The 18,800-nt window shown below is 36.0% G+C and overlaps 1 protein-coding gene across 3 annotated transcripts in view; it reads left to right on the top strand.

The window, feature by feature from the left end:
- SP4 (Sp4 transcription factor) overlaps positions 1 to 18,800 on the top strand; it is a 72,501-nt gene that overhangs the window by 41,340 nt on the left and 12,361 nt on the right. For all 3 annotated transcript variants that reach the window (XM_079931042.1, XM_079931044.1, XM_079931043.1), the window contains one exon: positions 6,620 to 6,819. In XM_079931042.1, coding sequence (XP_079787168.1) covers positions 6,620 to 6,819 — 200 coding nt within the window. The remainder of the gene's footprint in view (positions 1 to 6,619; positions 6,820 to 18,800) is intronic.

The raw sequence follows: 18,800 nt of genomic DNA, 5'->3' as shown, positions 1-18,800 counted from the left end.
ATCTGTTGAGATGGTCATGTAGTTTTGTTTTTTATTCTGTCAATATGGTATATTACATTAATTGATTGTTAAATGTTAAAGTACTTTTGCATTCATGGGATAAATACAACTTGGTCATGCTATGTAATTTTTTTTATATGTTGATGGATTTGGATTTTTACTATTGTGTTGAGAATTTTTGCATCCATGTTCATGAGAGATATTGGTCTCTTGTTCTCTTATAATGCCTTTGGTTTGGGCAAAGTTATTACTGGCCTTGTAGAATGAGTTGGGAAGTCTTCTCTCCAGTTTCATTTTTTGAACGTTTGTGAAGAACTGGTATTAATTTTTAAAATGTTTTGTGAACCTGTGAAGCTCACTGGGCTTTTCCTTTGTGTATTTTTTTGACTACTAATTCAACCCTGTTACTTGTTCTGAGTTCTGTCTTGTTCTTGAGTCAGCTTTGGTACTTTGTATCTTTCTAAGAATTTGTTCATCTTACAGTTTTTTAAGTAATTGGTATACAATTGTTCTTGGTATTCCTTTATAATCCTTTTTATTTCTGTAAGGTTGGTAGTGATATCCCCTTTTTCATTTCTGATTCTAGTAATTTGAGTCTTCTTTTTTTTTTGTTAGTCTCCCTAATGGCTTGTTGGTTTTGTTGACCTTTAATCAGCCTTTGGTTCCATTGATTTTTCTCTATTGTTTTTGTATTCTCTAATTCATTAGTTTCTGCTCTATTCTTTATTATTGTCTTTCTTCTGCTTGCTTTATTTTGGATTTAATTTGCTCTGTTTTACTGTCTTAAGATGGAAGTTTACATTATTTAAGATCTTTATTTCCTTCCAGTTATATTGAGATATAATTGACGTACAGCACTGTATGTTTAAAGTGTACAGCATAATAATATGACTTAATACATCATGAAATGATTATCATAATAAGTTTAGTGAACATCTATCATCTTGTGTAGCTACAAAATTAGAGAAATAGAAAAAATATTTTTCCTTGTGATGAGGACTCTTAGGATTTAGCTCTCAACAATTTTCATATATAACATACAGCAGTGTTACTTATATTTATCATGTTGTAGATTACATTCCTAGTATTTATTTACCTTAGAACTGGAAGTTTGTATCTTCTGACTGCCTTCATCCATTTCCCCTCCTCTGGTAACCACAAATCTGATTTCTTTTTCTGTGAGTTGTTTGTTTGTTTTTGAGGTGTAACTGACCTATAACTCTGTTAGTTCCTGTTACACAATATAGTGAATCACTATTTCTATACATTTCACAATGATCACAGTAAGTCTAGTTATGATATTACCACTGTACAAAATTATTAGATAGTTATTGACCCTATTCCCCACGCTGTACATTTCATCTCCTTGACTCATTTATTTTTTAACTGACAGTTTGTACCTCTCAATCTCCCTCACCTATTTTTTTTCCTCCCTCCACACCCCTCTTCTCTGACAACCACCTGTTTGTTCTCTGTATCTATAACTCTATTTCTGTTTTGTTATGTTTGTTCATTTATTTTGTTGTTTAGATTCCACATATAAGTAAAATCATTCAGTATTTGTCTTTCTCTGTCTGACTTGTTTCACTTAGCATAATATTCTCTAGGTCCATCTGCGTTGTCAAAAATGGCAAGATTTCATTCTTTTTTTGTGGCTGAGTAATTTTCTATTATGTGTGTGTGTGTGTGTGTGTGTGTGTGTATACACACACACACACACACACACACACACACACACCACATCTTCTTTATCCATTCATGTATTGATGGGCATTTAGGTGGCTTCCATATCTTGACTATTGAGAATAACGATGAAGTGAACATAAGGGTGCATGTATCTTTTCTAATTAGTGTTTTCACTTTCTTTGGATAAATACCCAGGAGTGGAATTCCTGGGTCTTATATTAGTTCTATTTTTAATTTTTTGAGGAGTATCCATACTGTTTGGTGTAGCGGTTGTACCAATTTACGTTCCCAGCAACAGTGCATGAGGGCTTCCTTTTCTCCATATCCTTGCCAACGTTTGTTACTTGTTCTCTTTTGGATACTAGCCATTCTGACAGGTTTGAGGTAGGATATTTTTAAATATAGATATTTACAGCTGTAAGTTTCCCTCTAAGCGTTACTTTATATGTATCCCCTAAGTTTTGGTATGTTGTGTTTTCGTTTTCCTTCATCTCAAAGTCTTTTACAATTTCCCTTTTGATTTCTTCTTTGACCCATTGGTTATTTAGGAGTATATTGTTTAATTGCTAGGTATTTGTGAATTTCCCAGTTTCCTCCTATAAATGATTTCTAGTTTTCTTCCACTGTGGTCAGAAAACTTTGTTATTTCTGTCCTTTTAAATTTACTGAGATTTGTTTCACAGCCTAGTATATGATCTGTCCTGGAGAACATTCCATGCGCTCTTGAGAAGAATGCTGTTGTTGCTGGAGTGTTCTGTGTATGTCTGTTAGGTCTTGTTTATTTACAGTGTTATTCAAGTCTTCTGCTTCCTTGTTGATCTTCTACCTAGTTGTTTTGTGGAAAATCACTGAAGATAGTGTATTGAAATCTCCAACTATTATCATTGAATTGTCTATTTCCCCCTTCATTTCTGTCAGTTTTTACTTCTGTTTTGGCACTCTCTTTTTACTCTTGTTTAAATGCATGTATGTTTCCTGATGGATTGACCCATTTATCCTTATCAAATTTCTCTCTTTATTTCTAATAACATCTTTTGTTTTAATGTTTATTTTGCCTGGTATTAGTATAGCCACTCCAGCTTTCTTGTGGTTGTTTGCATGATACCATTTTCCATCTTTTTACTTTCCAATATCTTTGTATTTTTGTGTCTTTAAATGTAAAGTGTGTCAGCTATAGATGGTACATAGTTGGGTCTTGTTTTGAATCTAATCTGACAAAATCTACCTTTTTATTAGTTTATATAATCCATTTACATTTGATGTTATTATCAGTATAATGAATTTATGTCTGCCATTTTTACCTTTTGTTTTCTATGTCTCATGTCTTTTTTTGCTCCCTTATCCCTCCCTTGCTGCTTTCTTTTGAATTAAATTAATATTTTAATTTGTAATATAGCATTATAATTTCATTAATGATGTTTTCACTGTGCTTATTTCTCTAGTGCTTGCTCTAGGCCTTACAATATATTAATTTATCATAATCAGTTTAAGATTTACGGTAACTTAATTCCAGTGAGTTATAGAAATGTTACTCCTATATAGGTCTGTTCCCTTGTGCTTCTTTTTATGGTATTACTGTTAAATACATAAGGGTTACAAACCCCACAATACATTGTTATAATTATTATTTTTATAAATTTATGTCTTTTAAATTTGCTCTGTTAACTTTATCATTTCTGGTTCTCTTTATTTATTCCCATGAATTTGAGTTCCTATTTGGGGTCATTTCCTTATGGCTTTGCTCCCAGCCACCTCCTTTGTGCTGTTATTGGCAGATATGTTACATATGTTGCATTTCTCTAATGTTACAGTCTTGACAATACATTTTATACATATTGTTTTATAAAATTGCTTTTTATTTTTTTATTAAACCACATTTTTGGCTGCTTTGGGTCTTTGTTGCTGCATATGGGCTTTTCCTGGTTGCGGCAGGCGGGGGCTACTCTTTGTGGTGGTGCACGGGCTTCTCATTGCAGTGGCTTCTCTTGTTGCAGAGCACGGGCTCTAGGCGTGTGGGCTTCAGTAGTTGTGGCATGCAGACTCAGTAGTTGTGGCTCGTGGGCCCTAGAGCGCAAACTCAGTAGTTGTGGCACATGGGCTTAGTTGCTCTGTGGCATGTGGGGTCTTCCCAGACCAGGGATCGAACCCATGTCCCCTGCATTGGCAGGTGGATCCTTAACCACTGTCCCACCAGGGAAGCCCAGAATTGCTTTTTAAATCAGGTGAGAAGAAATATGCACTTACACTGTCCTTTATAATTACGTAATTGCCTTTGCTAGTGCGCTTTTGTTTCTTTATATATATTTGAATTACTTGCTGGTTTCACTTGCTTTCAGCTTAAAGAACTTCCTTTAGTATTTCTTGCAAAGCAAGTCTACTAGCAACACATTCTCTTAGTTTTTGTTTATCTGGGAATATCTTTATTTCACCTTCATTTTTGAAAGATAGCTCTGCTGGATATAGGATTCTTGTTTGAGGGTTTTTTGTGAGCGTTTTTTTGTTTTTTTTTGGTTGGTTTTTGTTTTGTTTTTGAGTACTTGAATATGTTTCTACTGAGAAGTCAGCCTTTAATCCTACTGGGCTTTCCCTGCAAGTGATGAGTCATGTTTCTTGCTGTTTTCAAGATTTTGTCCTTGTCTTTGGGTTTCAGGATTTTTAGTGTAAAGTGTCTATTTGTAGATCTCTACATTTATCGTATTTGGAGTTTGTTGAGCTTCCTGAAAGTGTAGGTTAATGTTTTTCATAAGTTTTCAGCTGTTATTTCTTTGAATATTTTTTCTGCTTCATCCCCCACTCCCCTTTTCCCTCTCGTCTCCTCTCCTCCTGGTATTCTCATTCATATGTTGGTGTTCCACATTTCTCTGACATTCTGTTTATTCTTCTTCTGTTTCTTGTTTGCTTTTTGGGTTGCATAATCTCTATTGAACTGTCTTCAGTTTCACTATTTCTTCCTTCTCTTGAGTCCCTCTTGTGAATTTTTCATTTCAGTTGTACCTTTTATCTCAAGAGTTTCCAATTGGTTCTTTAAAAAATCATTTCTAGCTCTTTATTGATATTCTCTGTTTGATGTGATGTCATTATACCTTGCTTTACTTCTTTAATCATGATGTCCTTTAGTTCTTTGAACGTATTCATAATGGCTGCTTTGAAGTCTTGTTAAATTTGTTTGCTCTCACAGGCAGTTTCTCTTGCCTGCTTTTTCTCTAGTGTATAGGTCGTTTTTTCCTTCTTTGTTTCTGGTTTTTGCACGTCTCATAATTTTTTGTTGGAAACTAGAGAAATAGTATATTGTAGCAACTCCTAGTACTGCCTTCTGTCCTTCTCCCACCTCTGGCTTGTTACTGTTTTGCTTGTTTGTTTAGTGAGGAGCTGGATTATTTTAATGAAAATCCCTGCCCCCACTCCCCTGCCCCTCTCCAGTATGAAGCCTGTTGCTCCTTAGTGACCCTGGGATGACAGTGGTTTTGGTAGGGATATTTTTGGTTCTTTCTCTGACCACACCCAGCTGTTAAGCTCCACTAATTGCCAGCTGATTGCTCTGTTGTTTTCAGTAATACCCTGAAGCATATATTGCTCCACAGCCTGATCCAATCAGAGTTTTAAAAGGCAGAACTTAGGTCTGTGCTTGAGATTTATTCTGATCCTGTAGGACTCCTACCGGCTACCTCTTTCCTCAGTTCTTTCTGGCAACCTGTCAGTCTATAGTTTAGCTTATGTCTCCAGTGAATCTATTAGTCTCCTCCCAGTTGCCTTTTGCAACAGTCTCCACTGTCTTTAAGATCATCCTTAGGCTCAAACCTCTCCACACTTTGTTGCAAATGAAGTCAATTTCTTGGGAAGAGATTTGGAGCCTTCTGTTTTATGGTATACTCTTCCTCTGGCCAAAATCTCTGTGTCATGGCTCTTGAACTGGGGGTTGGGACAGTGACACATTTCTCCCTATGCATTCTGTGCTCTAGGAGCTGAGTACGTGGGGGCAGGAGGTCAGCAGTAGCCTCAAGTTTTATTGGCTGGTCACTCCAGGCTTGGAACCTCTGATTTATGAACTACAAATGAGCTGGGTCAAGGGTCATCTGGACCCCAGTGTTTTCATCATGCCTTATCCAAGGTTGAGCCTGTGTCTCAGGGGTTGGGATTGGGTGGAAGAAGGTTGTTCCCCATCTGTCAGCCACACTCACCTGAAACTTAGCCTCAGTAACAGGTAGCTGCGGGTAGATTGAGAAATGCTGATGTCCTGCCTTTCTTGGGGAGATAACCCAGCAACTAGAAGGGTGGGAGAAGAGGGAACCCTGTTGTTGATTGCACAAGTCTGTAGTGTTTCTGTGTCAGGGGAGGTGGAAGGAGGAGGGAGACACAGAGTGAGTATTGGTTCAAATACAGCAGACTCTCATTCTTCTTACCAAGTTCTATTTGATTTTCATGAATAAATGTTTCTTTATTTGCTGTATACTCATAAGGCCATTTCCAGAGATTGTAAATGTTATTTGCTTTTTTTGTTATCATTTGCACTGGTTTCACTGGGGAGTAGGTCCAGGGAGCTCTTCGTGCTGCTTTTGCTGGAAGTGAAACTCTGAACGTTACACTTTTAAATGAGGATTACCATTCTTTGGTATTTTAGAGGAGAGTTTTCAAGTGTCTTGAAAAGTTTAAAGAGATTTTTTTCCCAGGGGAGGAACGTACTAGGAAATGAACATGTGAATTCCATGGCAGAACATACATTCTCTAAAATTAATGTGTTTTCATACCACTTTTGAGTTTTACTACACAGTGCTGTTTTTTTCTGATTTTTAACTACAGTTGTGGCATCATGATTTTAAAAACTCATTTAGAAAAGCATCATTTAATTACCTTGATTCCCTTTTACTTTTCCTGAATTATAAGCTTGGTGTTTGGGAGTGTAATTAATGTTTGGTTTTTGTTTTTGTTTTTGTAGAGGCAGTAATGAACCAGGAAAGAAGAAACAACATATCTGTCATATTGAAGGATGTGGAAAAGTTTATGGCAAAACATCTCACCTACGAGCACATCTTCGCTGGCATACTGGAGAAAGACCTTTTATATGCAACTGGATGTTTTGTGGCAAAAGATTTACAAGGAGTGATGAGCTTCAGAGACATAGAAGAACCCATACAGGTTAGTTGATTTATTTTAGGACTTGTACTTATTATTTCTTTTCTCAGTGCTTAGATGAAAATTATAGTTATAGTTAGCTATCAAATTGGGAAATATGGAAATTAAAGAGAGAAAATTCATTTTAGTGATTATATGAAAGATGTTTAAGATCAAAATTCTTTACCTCATTTCTGAGATATATTTTATTCTACTTTTCGTAAGCTTTATCAGCATAATTACATGACTTGGAATTTATTCCATTTGCTTATCTTGCATTCTTAGCATGTTGAACTCACATATTACTTTTTGTCAGTATTTAAGTTGATGAGAAGAGAGTTGAATTATCATCTTGTTGGTGACCTTGATTAGTTTTTGTTCAATCCAGAAAATTGACTGAAGTATCAAGAAAAGTATAACAAACACCTACCTTAACTCTCACTCAGAATTGACAGCTGTTAACATGCTGTATTATCTGTTATTTTTTAACAAAACAAATCATTATAAAGTTAACATCATCTTTGTCCTCCTACCTCTCAAAGACAACAGCTACCATGAATTTCAAGTGTAAATTTTTAGTGTAGTTTTAATACTCTTACATATTTTCTTCATGGATATATGTGAATATTGTTTTGTGTTTTCTATGAAATTTTATGTAACTGATATATTACAGTATAATTTTACTTACTATGTTTTGACATCTATCCAAGTTCATATATATGTGTACATATGTGTATGAATACATGTCTATTTCTCTTAACTGCTATGTAGTGTTCTATCACATGACTCTACTACACTGTATTGATCCATTTCCCACACTATTTAGATGAGTTCAAGATTTTTGCTGTCACAAACTTTACTACTTTGAACATACAGTGAACATGTACAAGAAGTAGAATTATTGCATCTTAGAGAATGTGTATGTTTGATTTTGCTAGATAACCACTAGAGTCTCTAAAGTGGCTGTTACCATCTCTACTTCACTAGTGTTGATTGAGAGTTTCCACTTGGCTGTATGTTCACTCAGTAGCATCAGGCTTTGAAAGTTCTTGTCAGTCTAAAATGGTTTCTATTTAATTTTTTAAATTAGCATTTTTCCTGATTATAGTGAGATAAGCATCTTTTTTCCTGTGTTTATTGGTCATTTATATTTTGTTTTCTGTTGATTCTTTTGATCTTTTTTGTTGTTGTTGTTTTCCTTTTTCTTACTGATTATATATTGCAATTTTCCCCAGTATTGCTATCTTTTTATCTTAGTGCTATCTTTTGTCATATGGAAGTTTTATATTTTTATTTAGTAAAATATAAGGATATGTAAATATATTCCTTTGCATTTTGCTTTTTTTTTAAATGAAAATTTCTCCTATCTCAAGGTCATAACGTTTTTAAAAACATTTTCTTCTAATTGGCTTTAAGGTTTTCTTTGTGTAAGTTTATTAGGCTAAAAAAATTTTTTTTTTTGATGATGGACTAAAAAGGGGATAAAATTTTGTTTTTCTTTCATGTGGAAAGCCATTTCTTGAATAGTCCAGTTCTTTCTTCATTGATATGTAATGGAACTTCTCTCATATGTTGATGTCCTCTTTAAGAATGGCTCAATTTCTGAGTCCTTTGTTTTGTCTGTTTGTCACTTCCTACTGTAATACTATACTGTTTTAATTACCAGAAGCTTATATTAAGTCTTGATATCTGGTAGGGCAGTTTTCCTTGTTTTGGTATATAACACTGACCTTCTCTATTTAGAACATGTCTGGTATATATATTTGGGACTCAATGTTTAATTATTGAATAAAGTAATAATTTGGGTAGATTTTTTTGAATTAGACATTAAACTTTAACTTGTATCAAGGTACATGTAGGACAAAAGGGGAACTAGAGCTGACTTTTATTGATCAACTACTGAATATCAGATGTTTCAAATATATCAGCTCATTTAATTCTAACAGAAGCACTGTAAGCTAGAAATTGGCTCCATTTTACAGATTAGAAAATAGTCTCAGAGAAGAAATAATGGTTGCTAAATCTATTTAAAGTGATAAATAAAAATTACTTAGTTTGATATGCACACAACTTAGTAACACAGAAGAGTCTTAGTGTAATGGCTCAATCACTGAGTTAACATTATATTAAAAATAAGAATTTTAATTAAAAAAAGTTTTAAAAACTCTGTATGGTATTACATTTGGGTTTCTAATGCCACCTCACCTTTCATATTGGCAAATATGTTGTGATTAAAAATTAAGCCCACCGTGAGCCATGGCTGCTGAGCCTGCGCGTCTGGAGCCTGTGCTTCGCAACGGGAGGGGCCACAACAGTGAGAGGCCCGTGTACCGCAAAAAAAAAAAAAAAGCTGCAGCCTCTCTATCACTGGGGCTGCCACCCTGTGGCCATCTCAGTGCCTCAGTCCTCCCTCCTGTGCCCCATCGTCCAAGGCCATCCTTCTTCAGGCAACTTTCCTGCCCACACGCTCTGCCCAGGACCTTTCCTGGGGACAACTTACCGGGATGGGACAGGAAGACAGTATAGTAAACTGTCCAGAGGTAAGCCCTAGAGTAACCACTAAGAAAATAGAAAAAAAAAATACAGTTAAAAAAAAAAAATTAAGCCCATAACAATATTGATGTCTGTTTTAGAAAAATACTGTGCTGTTTATGTCAGTATGAGTGGATGCAGTATTTCTGCCCTGGTTTAACAGTGGGGCAGATTAGGGAAGCCAAGAAAATTTGGAACCTCTCACATTGTGATTTCATCATTTTGTTTGAGAAGCGATGAGTTTCTAAAGTTCCTTTCTGTTGCACATTCATACTCATACAGATAACACAAGGCAGATTTACTGAAGGATTTATATAAACTACTTCAAAAGATTAATGAGTTGGAAGCATAATTTCTTTCTTCTTTTTTTTTTTTTTTGCGGTATGCGGGCCTCTCACTGCTGTGGCCTCTCCCATTGCGGAGCACAGGCTCCGGATGTGCAGGCTCAGCGGCCATGGCTCACGGGCCCAGCCGCTCCGTGGCATGTGGGATCCTCCCGGACCTGGGCACGAACCCACGTCCCCTGCATCGGCAGGCGGAATCTCAACCACTGCGCCACCAGGGAAGCCCTCTTTCTTCTTTTTAAATGGTCCACACCATTATTGTCTTCTAATAACCTGAATAATTCAGAATTTAATATACTTACAGCTTACTTTCAGTGTTTCAGACATCTTGAATACATCATACACAAAATTGTTTATTTAAACATGTTATTTTGAAGTGTTTGGCTTAACATCAGATACCTTTTACTTTTAAAGAAGTAGTACAAGTAACTTTCATTCTAAGTGTTTATTAAAGTTGTTGAAAAGAAAATGAAACAAGTCTTTTGAAATAAATAAGTATTGATTAAGCATTTTATATGTTAAGTTGAAAGCCTTGGTCATTCATGGCAGTAACTGTTTTCTCTAATGCCCAACCACTGCACTAAGTAGAAATTCAGTTATCATCTTACTATGAGTGGACAAGTGAGTTATTTTTATTCACTGTTGAAAATAGTGCAGATTTTTTTTCTTTTGCTTTCTGTAAAATAAAAATTTTTTTTCAAAAGATACATGGATATGGTATTTAAAAATCAAATCATGTAGAAGAGCTTGGATTGTTAAGCAGACTCTTTGGCCCACCCCATCTGCTCCCTGGAGAAAATCATGTTTAATCCTTTAACTATTTTTACTTTTTTATTCATCCTGTGATGGCTGTGCATACCTGTATAATATGCTTACACTGGTATTTATTGATACAGCAATATTAGACACTGACTATTCTTGCATTAAGAGTTAAGAATTTACCTCACAGATGGCCAGTAGGCACATGAAAAGCTGCTCAGTGTTGCTAATCATCAGGGAAATGCAAATCAAACCCACCTGTGAGAATGGCGATCATCAAAAAGAATACAAATAAAAAATGTTGGTGAGGATGCGGAGAAAAGGGAACCCTTGTACACTCTTGGTGGAACTGTAAATTGGTGCATCTGCTCTGGAAGACAACATGGAGGTTTCTCAGAAAACTAGAAATAGAACTACCATATGACCAACTAATTCCACTCCTGGATATGTGTTCAAAAAAAACCCCAAAACACTAATTTGAAAAGATACACACAGCCTAATGTTCATAGCAGCATGATTTACAGTTGCCTAGATATGGAAGCAGCCTAAGTGTCGATCAATACATGAAGTGAAATAAGTCAGATAGAGAAAGACAAATGCTGTATGATATCACTTATATGTGCAATCTAAAATATGCAACAAACTAGTGACTATAATTTTTTAAAAGCAGACTCACAGATATAGAGAACGAACTAGTGGTTACCAGTAAGGAAAGGGAAGGGGGTAGGTACAATTTAGGGGTAGGGGATTAAGAGGTACAAACTATTAGGTATAAAATAAGCTACAGGGATATATTGTACAACATGAGGAATATAGCCAATATTTTATAACTATAAATGACGTATAACCTTTAAAATTGTGAATCAGTATATTGTACACCTGTAACTTATTCAGTATTATACATCAACATACTTCAAATTAAAAAAATGATCACTCAGTTGTAAACTGACAGAAATCAGTACTCCCCCCAAAATAATTTATCTGACTTTACACCATCAATGACATTGCATTTTTTCTTTAACTGTGTGCAGGCCAAATGTTGTCTCATGACTCACCACTCTGATACCGTATTACCATGTCTATCCTTCAGTTTCCATCCCTTTCACCTTTTAACTTCTCTCACCTAAACTTTTACTATCTCTTCTCTTTCTCTTGATGTTAAAATGCTTACATTTTCTTTAATAACCACTGCCTTCGTTTTTTTATAGCTTAGTTTTTAAAGTTGAAAATTAGTAAATAAATAATAATTACATTATGTAATGGACTGTGATTACCTGTCCTTTCCTGTGTATTTTTTGTTTTTTTTTCCCTGAAGTTTCAAATTGCCTTCTTCCCCTTCGCATTGGTTAACTTTATTACCTCCTTTTGTTATTTTAACTTTTCAAGAAAAGTATCAACTCCATCAGGTTTCTCCTTATTCCTGGAGGACTCCAGCTTTCCTTTCAAACACTGATTCCTGTCTAGGGCTGCTGCACAACTGTAATCCTGAGACTTTTCTTCCCTGCTCTAATGGTTTGGATCCAGTGTTCTCCAGATCTCACATCTTCAGCTTTCTTAGTTTATTCCCTTGGTTTCTGGAAAACGTTATGAAATGCTTCCTACAAAAAGGCATACAGAAGTAAATTTGTTTGAAAATGCCTTTATTTTACTTTTCCATTTCATTGATAATTTGGCTAATACAGAATTCTAGGTTGAAAATTATATTCACTTAAAACATTAATGGCACTGCTCTGTTGTCTTCTTGCATCTGTTTTACTAATAAGAAGTTCATTGTTCTCTTCTCATATTTTTTTTGTAGGTGACCTAATTTTACCCCTTCAGCTTTAAGGAACTTAATTTATTTTATTTATTTATAACTTTTTTATTTTGAAGTAACTTTATACTTACAGAGGAGTTGCAAAGATAATATAGCGAGTTCTCAAATACCCTTCACCCAGCTTCCTCTATAACTGATGTCTTCCATAGCACAATGTTAAGAAATTAACATTGGTACAATACTATCAGTTAAGGCTTCCCTACAAATATACTTTTTCTATTCCAAGATTCAGTCCAGAGTACCACATTGCATTTATTTGTCATGACTCTTTAGTCTCCTGCAGTCTATGAAATTTCCTCATTTTTTTTCCTGGTCTTTTCATACCTTGACACTTAAAGGTTAAGTATCTTGTAGAATATTCCTCAATTTGGGTTTGTCTGATATTTTCTCATGATTACATTGAGGTTATGAATTGTTGCTGGGAAGAATATCACAGACATTATTGTCCTTCTAATCGCATCATATCAGGGAGTACATGATGTCAATATGTCTTATTATTGGTGATGTTAACCTTGATGAATTAGTTAAGATAATGTTTGCCAGGTATCTCCACTGTGAAGTTTTTCTTTTTTCCTTTCCATATTTTGTTTATTAGAAGCAAGTGACTAAGTCCATTCAGTATTCAAGAGGAAGTGAATTAAGCTCCACCTCCTAGAGGGAGGAGTATCAAAGAATCTGTGGACTTAAATGAACACAACCACAGTAATTAGTAAATATTTTAGAGGAGATTTTTTGAGTCTGCACAAATGTCCTCTTTCTCTTTAAAGAAAATACTATTTTCACTTTTAGCATTCCTCATTGTATCTTTTCTTTTTTCCTGAATATCCATAATTATAATGGGTATTTTAATATATTTTCTGAGGAAATAAAAACCACAATATTTGTTAGCATACGAAAGCTGAGGAAAGAGTTGATAAAATCTCTCTCTGAAACAACTACAGAATCATTTCTTTCGCCAAAACATGAACAGACTTTTAATCATGTACAATCAAACATAACTGAAAACAAAGAGGGATTATATTCAGCTACAAGTAACAGAAAGCACCCATACTTTTCCTGATATGAGGAAGGAGCTTATTCTCACATTGAAGGAGTGGGTCAAGGCAGCCACTGCACAGTGCAGCAAACTCCCATGTCCTTGTTTATCGCTGCACCATTGTGAATGTATGGTGAATCAGGAAAACATACTCACTAACAATGTTAACAGCATAAGGTGTTTCCTACACAAATTAGACATGATGAAGCTGTAAATCTACAGAAGGGTAATCTGACAATATTCCCAACCATGAAATTCTGAATTATTTTCCAACTGGACACAGGATGCCTCACAGAAGAATTCAAACTCTGACAGATTTTTATGTAGAATTGTGAAGACATCAGAGGAAAACTACACTTCTGATAATAGGAATCAAACAGTTGTTGGTGGTTTTGAGGATATTCTTGAATACAAAGACCCAGAATCTGGAAAATAGGATGAAAGGTGGTGTCCTCAAACCTCCTATGTATCTGTCTCTCTCCCAGCGTGGTGGCTCCAAAATCTGAAGTATGCCTTCTCATCTGCCTTTAAATTGCACACAGATGACGCTATTGGTGAATTCTAACATGGAACCACAAAGGGGTTAGATTCTGGAAAATCTAGGTCCTAATATTACTCACAGGCAGGATATCTCCAACGCTAGATTTTTTGTCCTATCACAAGTCTCTCTTCTTCAAAGTCTATTCACCAAATACCAGTCAGAAGGAATGAAGAAGCAAATGGAAAAACATAATTTACGTGAATGTACACCCTTTGACAACCTGGCCATACAGAAAAAATTATTCCAAGTATTTAATAGTAGAGAGAATGGAAAAAGACTCCTATACTCACCACCCCCCAAAAAAGATCTTTCTGTAATAAAGGTACGGTATATATAATAGATTAAGGATATTCGAGAACTGCCACCCAAGGCCAGTAGGAAAATACCAACAAATACCAAGCCTAATTGCATATTAGAACTACACTTTATGCGGATATACGTATATGTACAGCAGATTCACTTTGTCACGAAGCAGAAACCAACACACCACTGCAAAGCAACCGCACTCCAACAAAGATGTCAAAAAAAAAAAAAAATACACTTCAATCACCCATAGGTCCAACAGACTTAAAAATGGAAAGAGAAAATATCATTATCTGATTAAAGGAAAAATTGCTACCTTTTAACCTTATGAACTACTATTAAAAGATGACTTACAGAATTACCTCACCTAAATACTCATTTTTGAAGGTAACTAGTACAAATCCAATGTCAAGAAAGACACTTTCATAAAGATCCTTAGTAAACACACATATTTATAAATTTTTATAACAAGTCTTTTATATTGAAGATTTTCTAAAACATTATTCCTGGATTACTTTCCAACAAGTTACCTCACGTTACTGACATTTATATTTGTTTCTCATGAGAGTTTTCACATATAAGTATGTGGGCCCACTGAAGTCTTTCCTAGGCTCTATAAAAACTAGATTTATTATCTAGTGAACCCTTTCATGCTTTTGCAAAGTAGAGAGATCAGAGAAGTTTTTCCCTCATTCTTCATATTTACATGGTTTCTGTGTAGTATGCATGTGTCTCTGAATGCCTAAGACAAATGTAGGCTTTCCCACATTCCTACATTCATAAGGCTGCTCTGCAGCTTGAATTCCTTCATGCACTTGAACATAAGTGGAAGCAAAAGTTTTCCCACATATTGTACAGTCATAGGTTTTTTCTAGTATGAGTTCTTTCGTGTTTTTGAAGAGAACTGGGAAAACGAAATGCTTTAGAACATATTTTACACACACACAGTTTCTTGCCAGTGTGAGTCCTTTCACGTGTTTGAAGAAAACTGGGAATAATAAATGCTTTCCCACATTCTACACATTTATATGGTTTCTCTCCAGTGTGCAGGCTCATGTGTCTTTGAATGCCTGAGAGAGAAAAATGTAGACTTTCCCACATCCCTTACATTTATAGGGTCTCTCTCCAGTGTGAATTATTTTCATGCACTTGAACATAAGTGGAACTGAAGGTTTTCCCACATATTTTACATTCATAGGGTTTTTCTCCAGTATGTTTTTTTTCATGTTTTCGAAGCTATCTGGGAATACTAAATGCTTTATAACATGTTTTACACACATACAGTTTCTCTCTAGTGTGAGTCCTTTCATGTATGTGAAGAGAATTGGGATATTGAATGCTTTCCCACATTCTTCACATTTATATGGTTTCTCTCTAGTGTGCAGTCTCTTGTGCCTTCAAATGCCTGAGGGACAAACGAAGGCTTTCCCACATTCCTGACATTGATAGGGTTTCTGTCCAGTGTGAGCTCTTTCATGCACTTGAACGTACGTGGAAGCAAAGGATTTCCCACATACTTTACATTCATAGGGTTTTTCTCCAGTATGGGTTCTTTGATGTTCTTGAAGCTATCTGGGAATACTAAATGCTTTACAATATGTTTTATACACATATGGTTTCTCTCCACTGTGACTCCTTTCATGTATTTGAAGAGAACTGGGGTTAATGAATGCTTCCTCACATTCCTTACATTCATAGGGTTTTTCTACGGTGTGATCTCTTTCGTGTTTTTGGAAACCTTTTGAGAACGTAAACCTTTATGCCATTGCTTATATTCATAGGGCTACTCTCCAGAGTGAACTCTTTCATGTGTTTGGAAACCTTGATGAATGATTACTGAAACTTTTTCCACATTGCTGGAATTCATACAGTTTCTCTCCTGTGTAAGTTCTTGTGTGAGTGCTTCTGTAAGGAACTGTAATATTTGTAAACTTTCCCACTTTCCTTACATTTATATGTATTATACAGCCCTGATCATATTTTTTAAAAATCTTGAGGTTTGTGTTCAGTGTGACATTTCATGAGTCTATTAAGAGATGAATGATGCATGAAGACTTTTCCACATACACTGCATTCACATGGTTTTAATCCAGGAGTTTTCTTGTTCTGATCAAGAGATGGAGTAAGGTTGAAGTTTCTTCCACGTGGACTACTGTCTTTACTCTCAGAGAATCTCACTGTCATATGATTTCTTGGTTTTCCCCCCTGGTTTTTGTACTGCTCTTCAATGTCATCACCATCCCATTTTGTTCCTGCTGAGGCCAGCTTCCTGAAGGTTTCCTGCATCACATCTCTGTAGAGTTTCTTCTGTGTAGGATTCAGTAGAGCCCACTCCTCCAGGATGAAGTTCACAGCCACATCCTTAAAGGTCACTGAGTCCATATCCAGCTTTTTGGGGTCTCCCCGAGTCCCTCCTACACGTCCCACGACCAGTGCAGAAAAGACTGGGACAGTTAAGGGCGGGGGACGCCTGATATCGTCTGTGGGATGTCAGAGTCCGTGGGGTGTCAGAGTCCATGGGATGTCGGAGTCCGTGGCAACTTTCTTGCTGGTGTGGTGCATCACCCCGCCCACCTGTATCTTGCCTGCAGATACAATGTGATGTTCTGTGTGATGTTACTGTGATGTACTAAAGGTCATTTTCTATTTCCCTCACGTTTGTACAATTTTTAATTGTGACTCTTATATAAGGAAGATCTATCTATACTTTCTTCCCCAATTATTTGTTTATTCAGACATTTATTTTTACCACTATGGTATGCATTCATGAGTATTTATTTATAGAGTTATGATCCAATCCCATCGTTACATGCAAATCTCAGATATGCCAGGTTCGGTTCCAGACCACCTTGATGAAGTGTGAATATCTCAGTAAAGCCAGTCACATGAATTTTTTGGTTTCCCAGTGCATGTAAAAGTTAGGTTTACACTATACTGTAGTCTGTTAAGTGTACAGTAGCATTACATCTAAAAAAATAATACATATACCTTAATTAAAAAATACTTTATTGAGCTTCCCTGGTGGCGCAGTGGTTGAGAGTCTGCCTGCCGATGCAGGGGACACGGGTTCCAGCCCTAGTCCGGGAAGATCCCGCATGCCGCGGAGCAAGTAAGCCCGTGCACCACAGCTACTGAGCCTGCGCTCTAGAGCCCGCGAACCACAACTGCTGAGCCTGTGCTCTAGAGCCCGTGAGCCACAACTACTGAGCCTGTGCTCTAGAGCCTGTGAGCCACAACTACTGAGCCCACGTGCCACAACCACTGAAGCCTACGCACCTAGAGCCTGTGCTCCGCAACAAGAGAAGCCACTGCAATGAGAAGCCCGCGCACCCAACGAAGAGTAGCCCCTGCTCAACGCAACTAAAGAAAGCCCGCGTGCAGCAACTAAGACCCAATGTGACCAAAATAAATAAATAAATTTATTTTTTAAAATGTCCAGGATACAATCCAAAATTACTCAACATACTCTGTATCTGACCATGATACAAGATAATCCACAAGTTAGAATTATTAGACAAAGACTTTAAAGCAGATATTATAACCATCATCCATGGAGTAAAGGTAAGCATGCTTACAATAAAAGGAAAGACAGAAGTTCTCAGCAACAAAATGTGGCAGAGTTGGACAGCCACATGCAAAAAAGAAACTTTGACCTGCATACCTCATATGTTTTATAAAAACTAACTCAGAATCACTCAAACCTAAATCTAAACCTAAAACTGTAAAACCTTTTAAATATGGGATAAAATCTTTGTGGCCTGAGGTTAGACCAAAGTTTTTAATACAACATCAGAAGTACAATCCATAAAAGAAAAATTGAAAAACTGGATTTCATAAAAACTAAAAACTTCTGCTCTGTGAAAAATTCTGAAAACGCCAGACACAGACTGGAAGAAAATATTTGAAAATCATATATCTGACAATGTACTTTTATCTAGAATATATAAAGAAGTCTCAAACCTCAACAGTATGTGAACAACAGTACACTTTTTAAAAATTGGCAAAGGATCTGGACACTTCACTAAACATTATACATGTGGCAAATAAGCACACGAAAAGATGTTCAACATCGTCTTTTATTTGGGGGAATGCAAATTAGTACCACAACAAGATACCTGTATACACCTATTAGAATGGCTAAAATAAAAAACAAGGACACCAAAACCCTGACAATTATAAGTACCGGGGAGATTGCAGAACTGGAACTTCCTTGCTGGTGGGAATGCAAAATGACACAGCACCTTTGGAAAACATTTTGGAATTTTCTTATAAAAGTTAAAACATACACTTAACCATATGACCTTGCATCCACTCCCAAGTATTCACCTCACCTTTGAATATATATGGAAGATTTATTTATAATCACCCAAACTGGAAACACCCCAAGTGTCCTTCAGCTGGTGAATGGATGAAATATTGTGGTATATCCATACATTGGAGTACTCTTCCCCAACGTAGAGGAATGAATTATTAATACACACAACCACATGGATGAAATTCAGATGCATTATGCTAAGTGAAAGCATCCAGCATCAAAAGGCTACTTGTTGAATGATTCCATTTGTATGATGTAATAGAAAAATCAAAACTATACAAAAGGTGAACAGATCAGTGTTTTCTAGTGTGTGATGGAGGAGGGAGTTTGACTGAAGAGACATCATGAAGGAGTTTTTG

Source organism: Stenella coeruleoalba, assembly GCF_951394435.1.
Source record: "Stenella coeruleoalba genome assembly, chromosome: 9".
In the NCBI taxonomy this organism is placed as follows: domain Eukaryota; kingdom Metazoa; phylum Chordata; class Mammalia; order Artiodactyla; family Delphinidae; genus Stenella; species Stenella coeruleoalba.
Note: the sequence above shows the minus strand (reverse complement) of the source record. Positions and strands in the feature narration are given on the sequence as shown.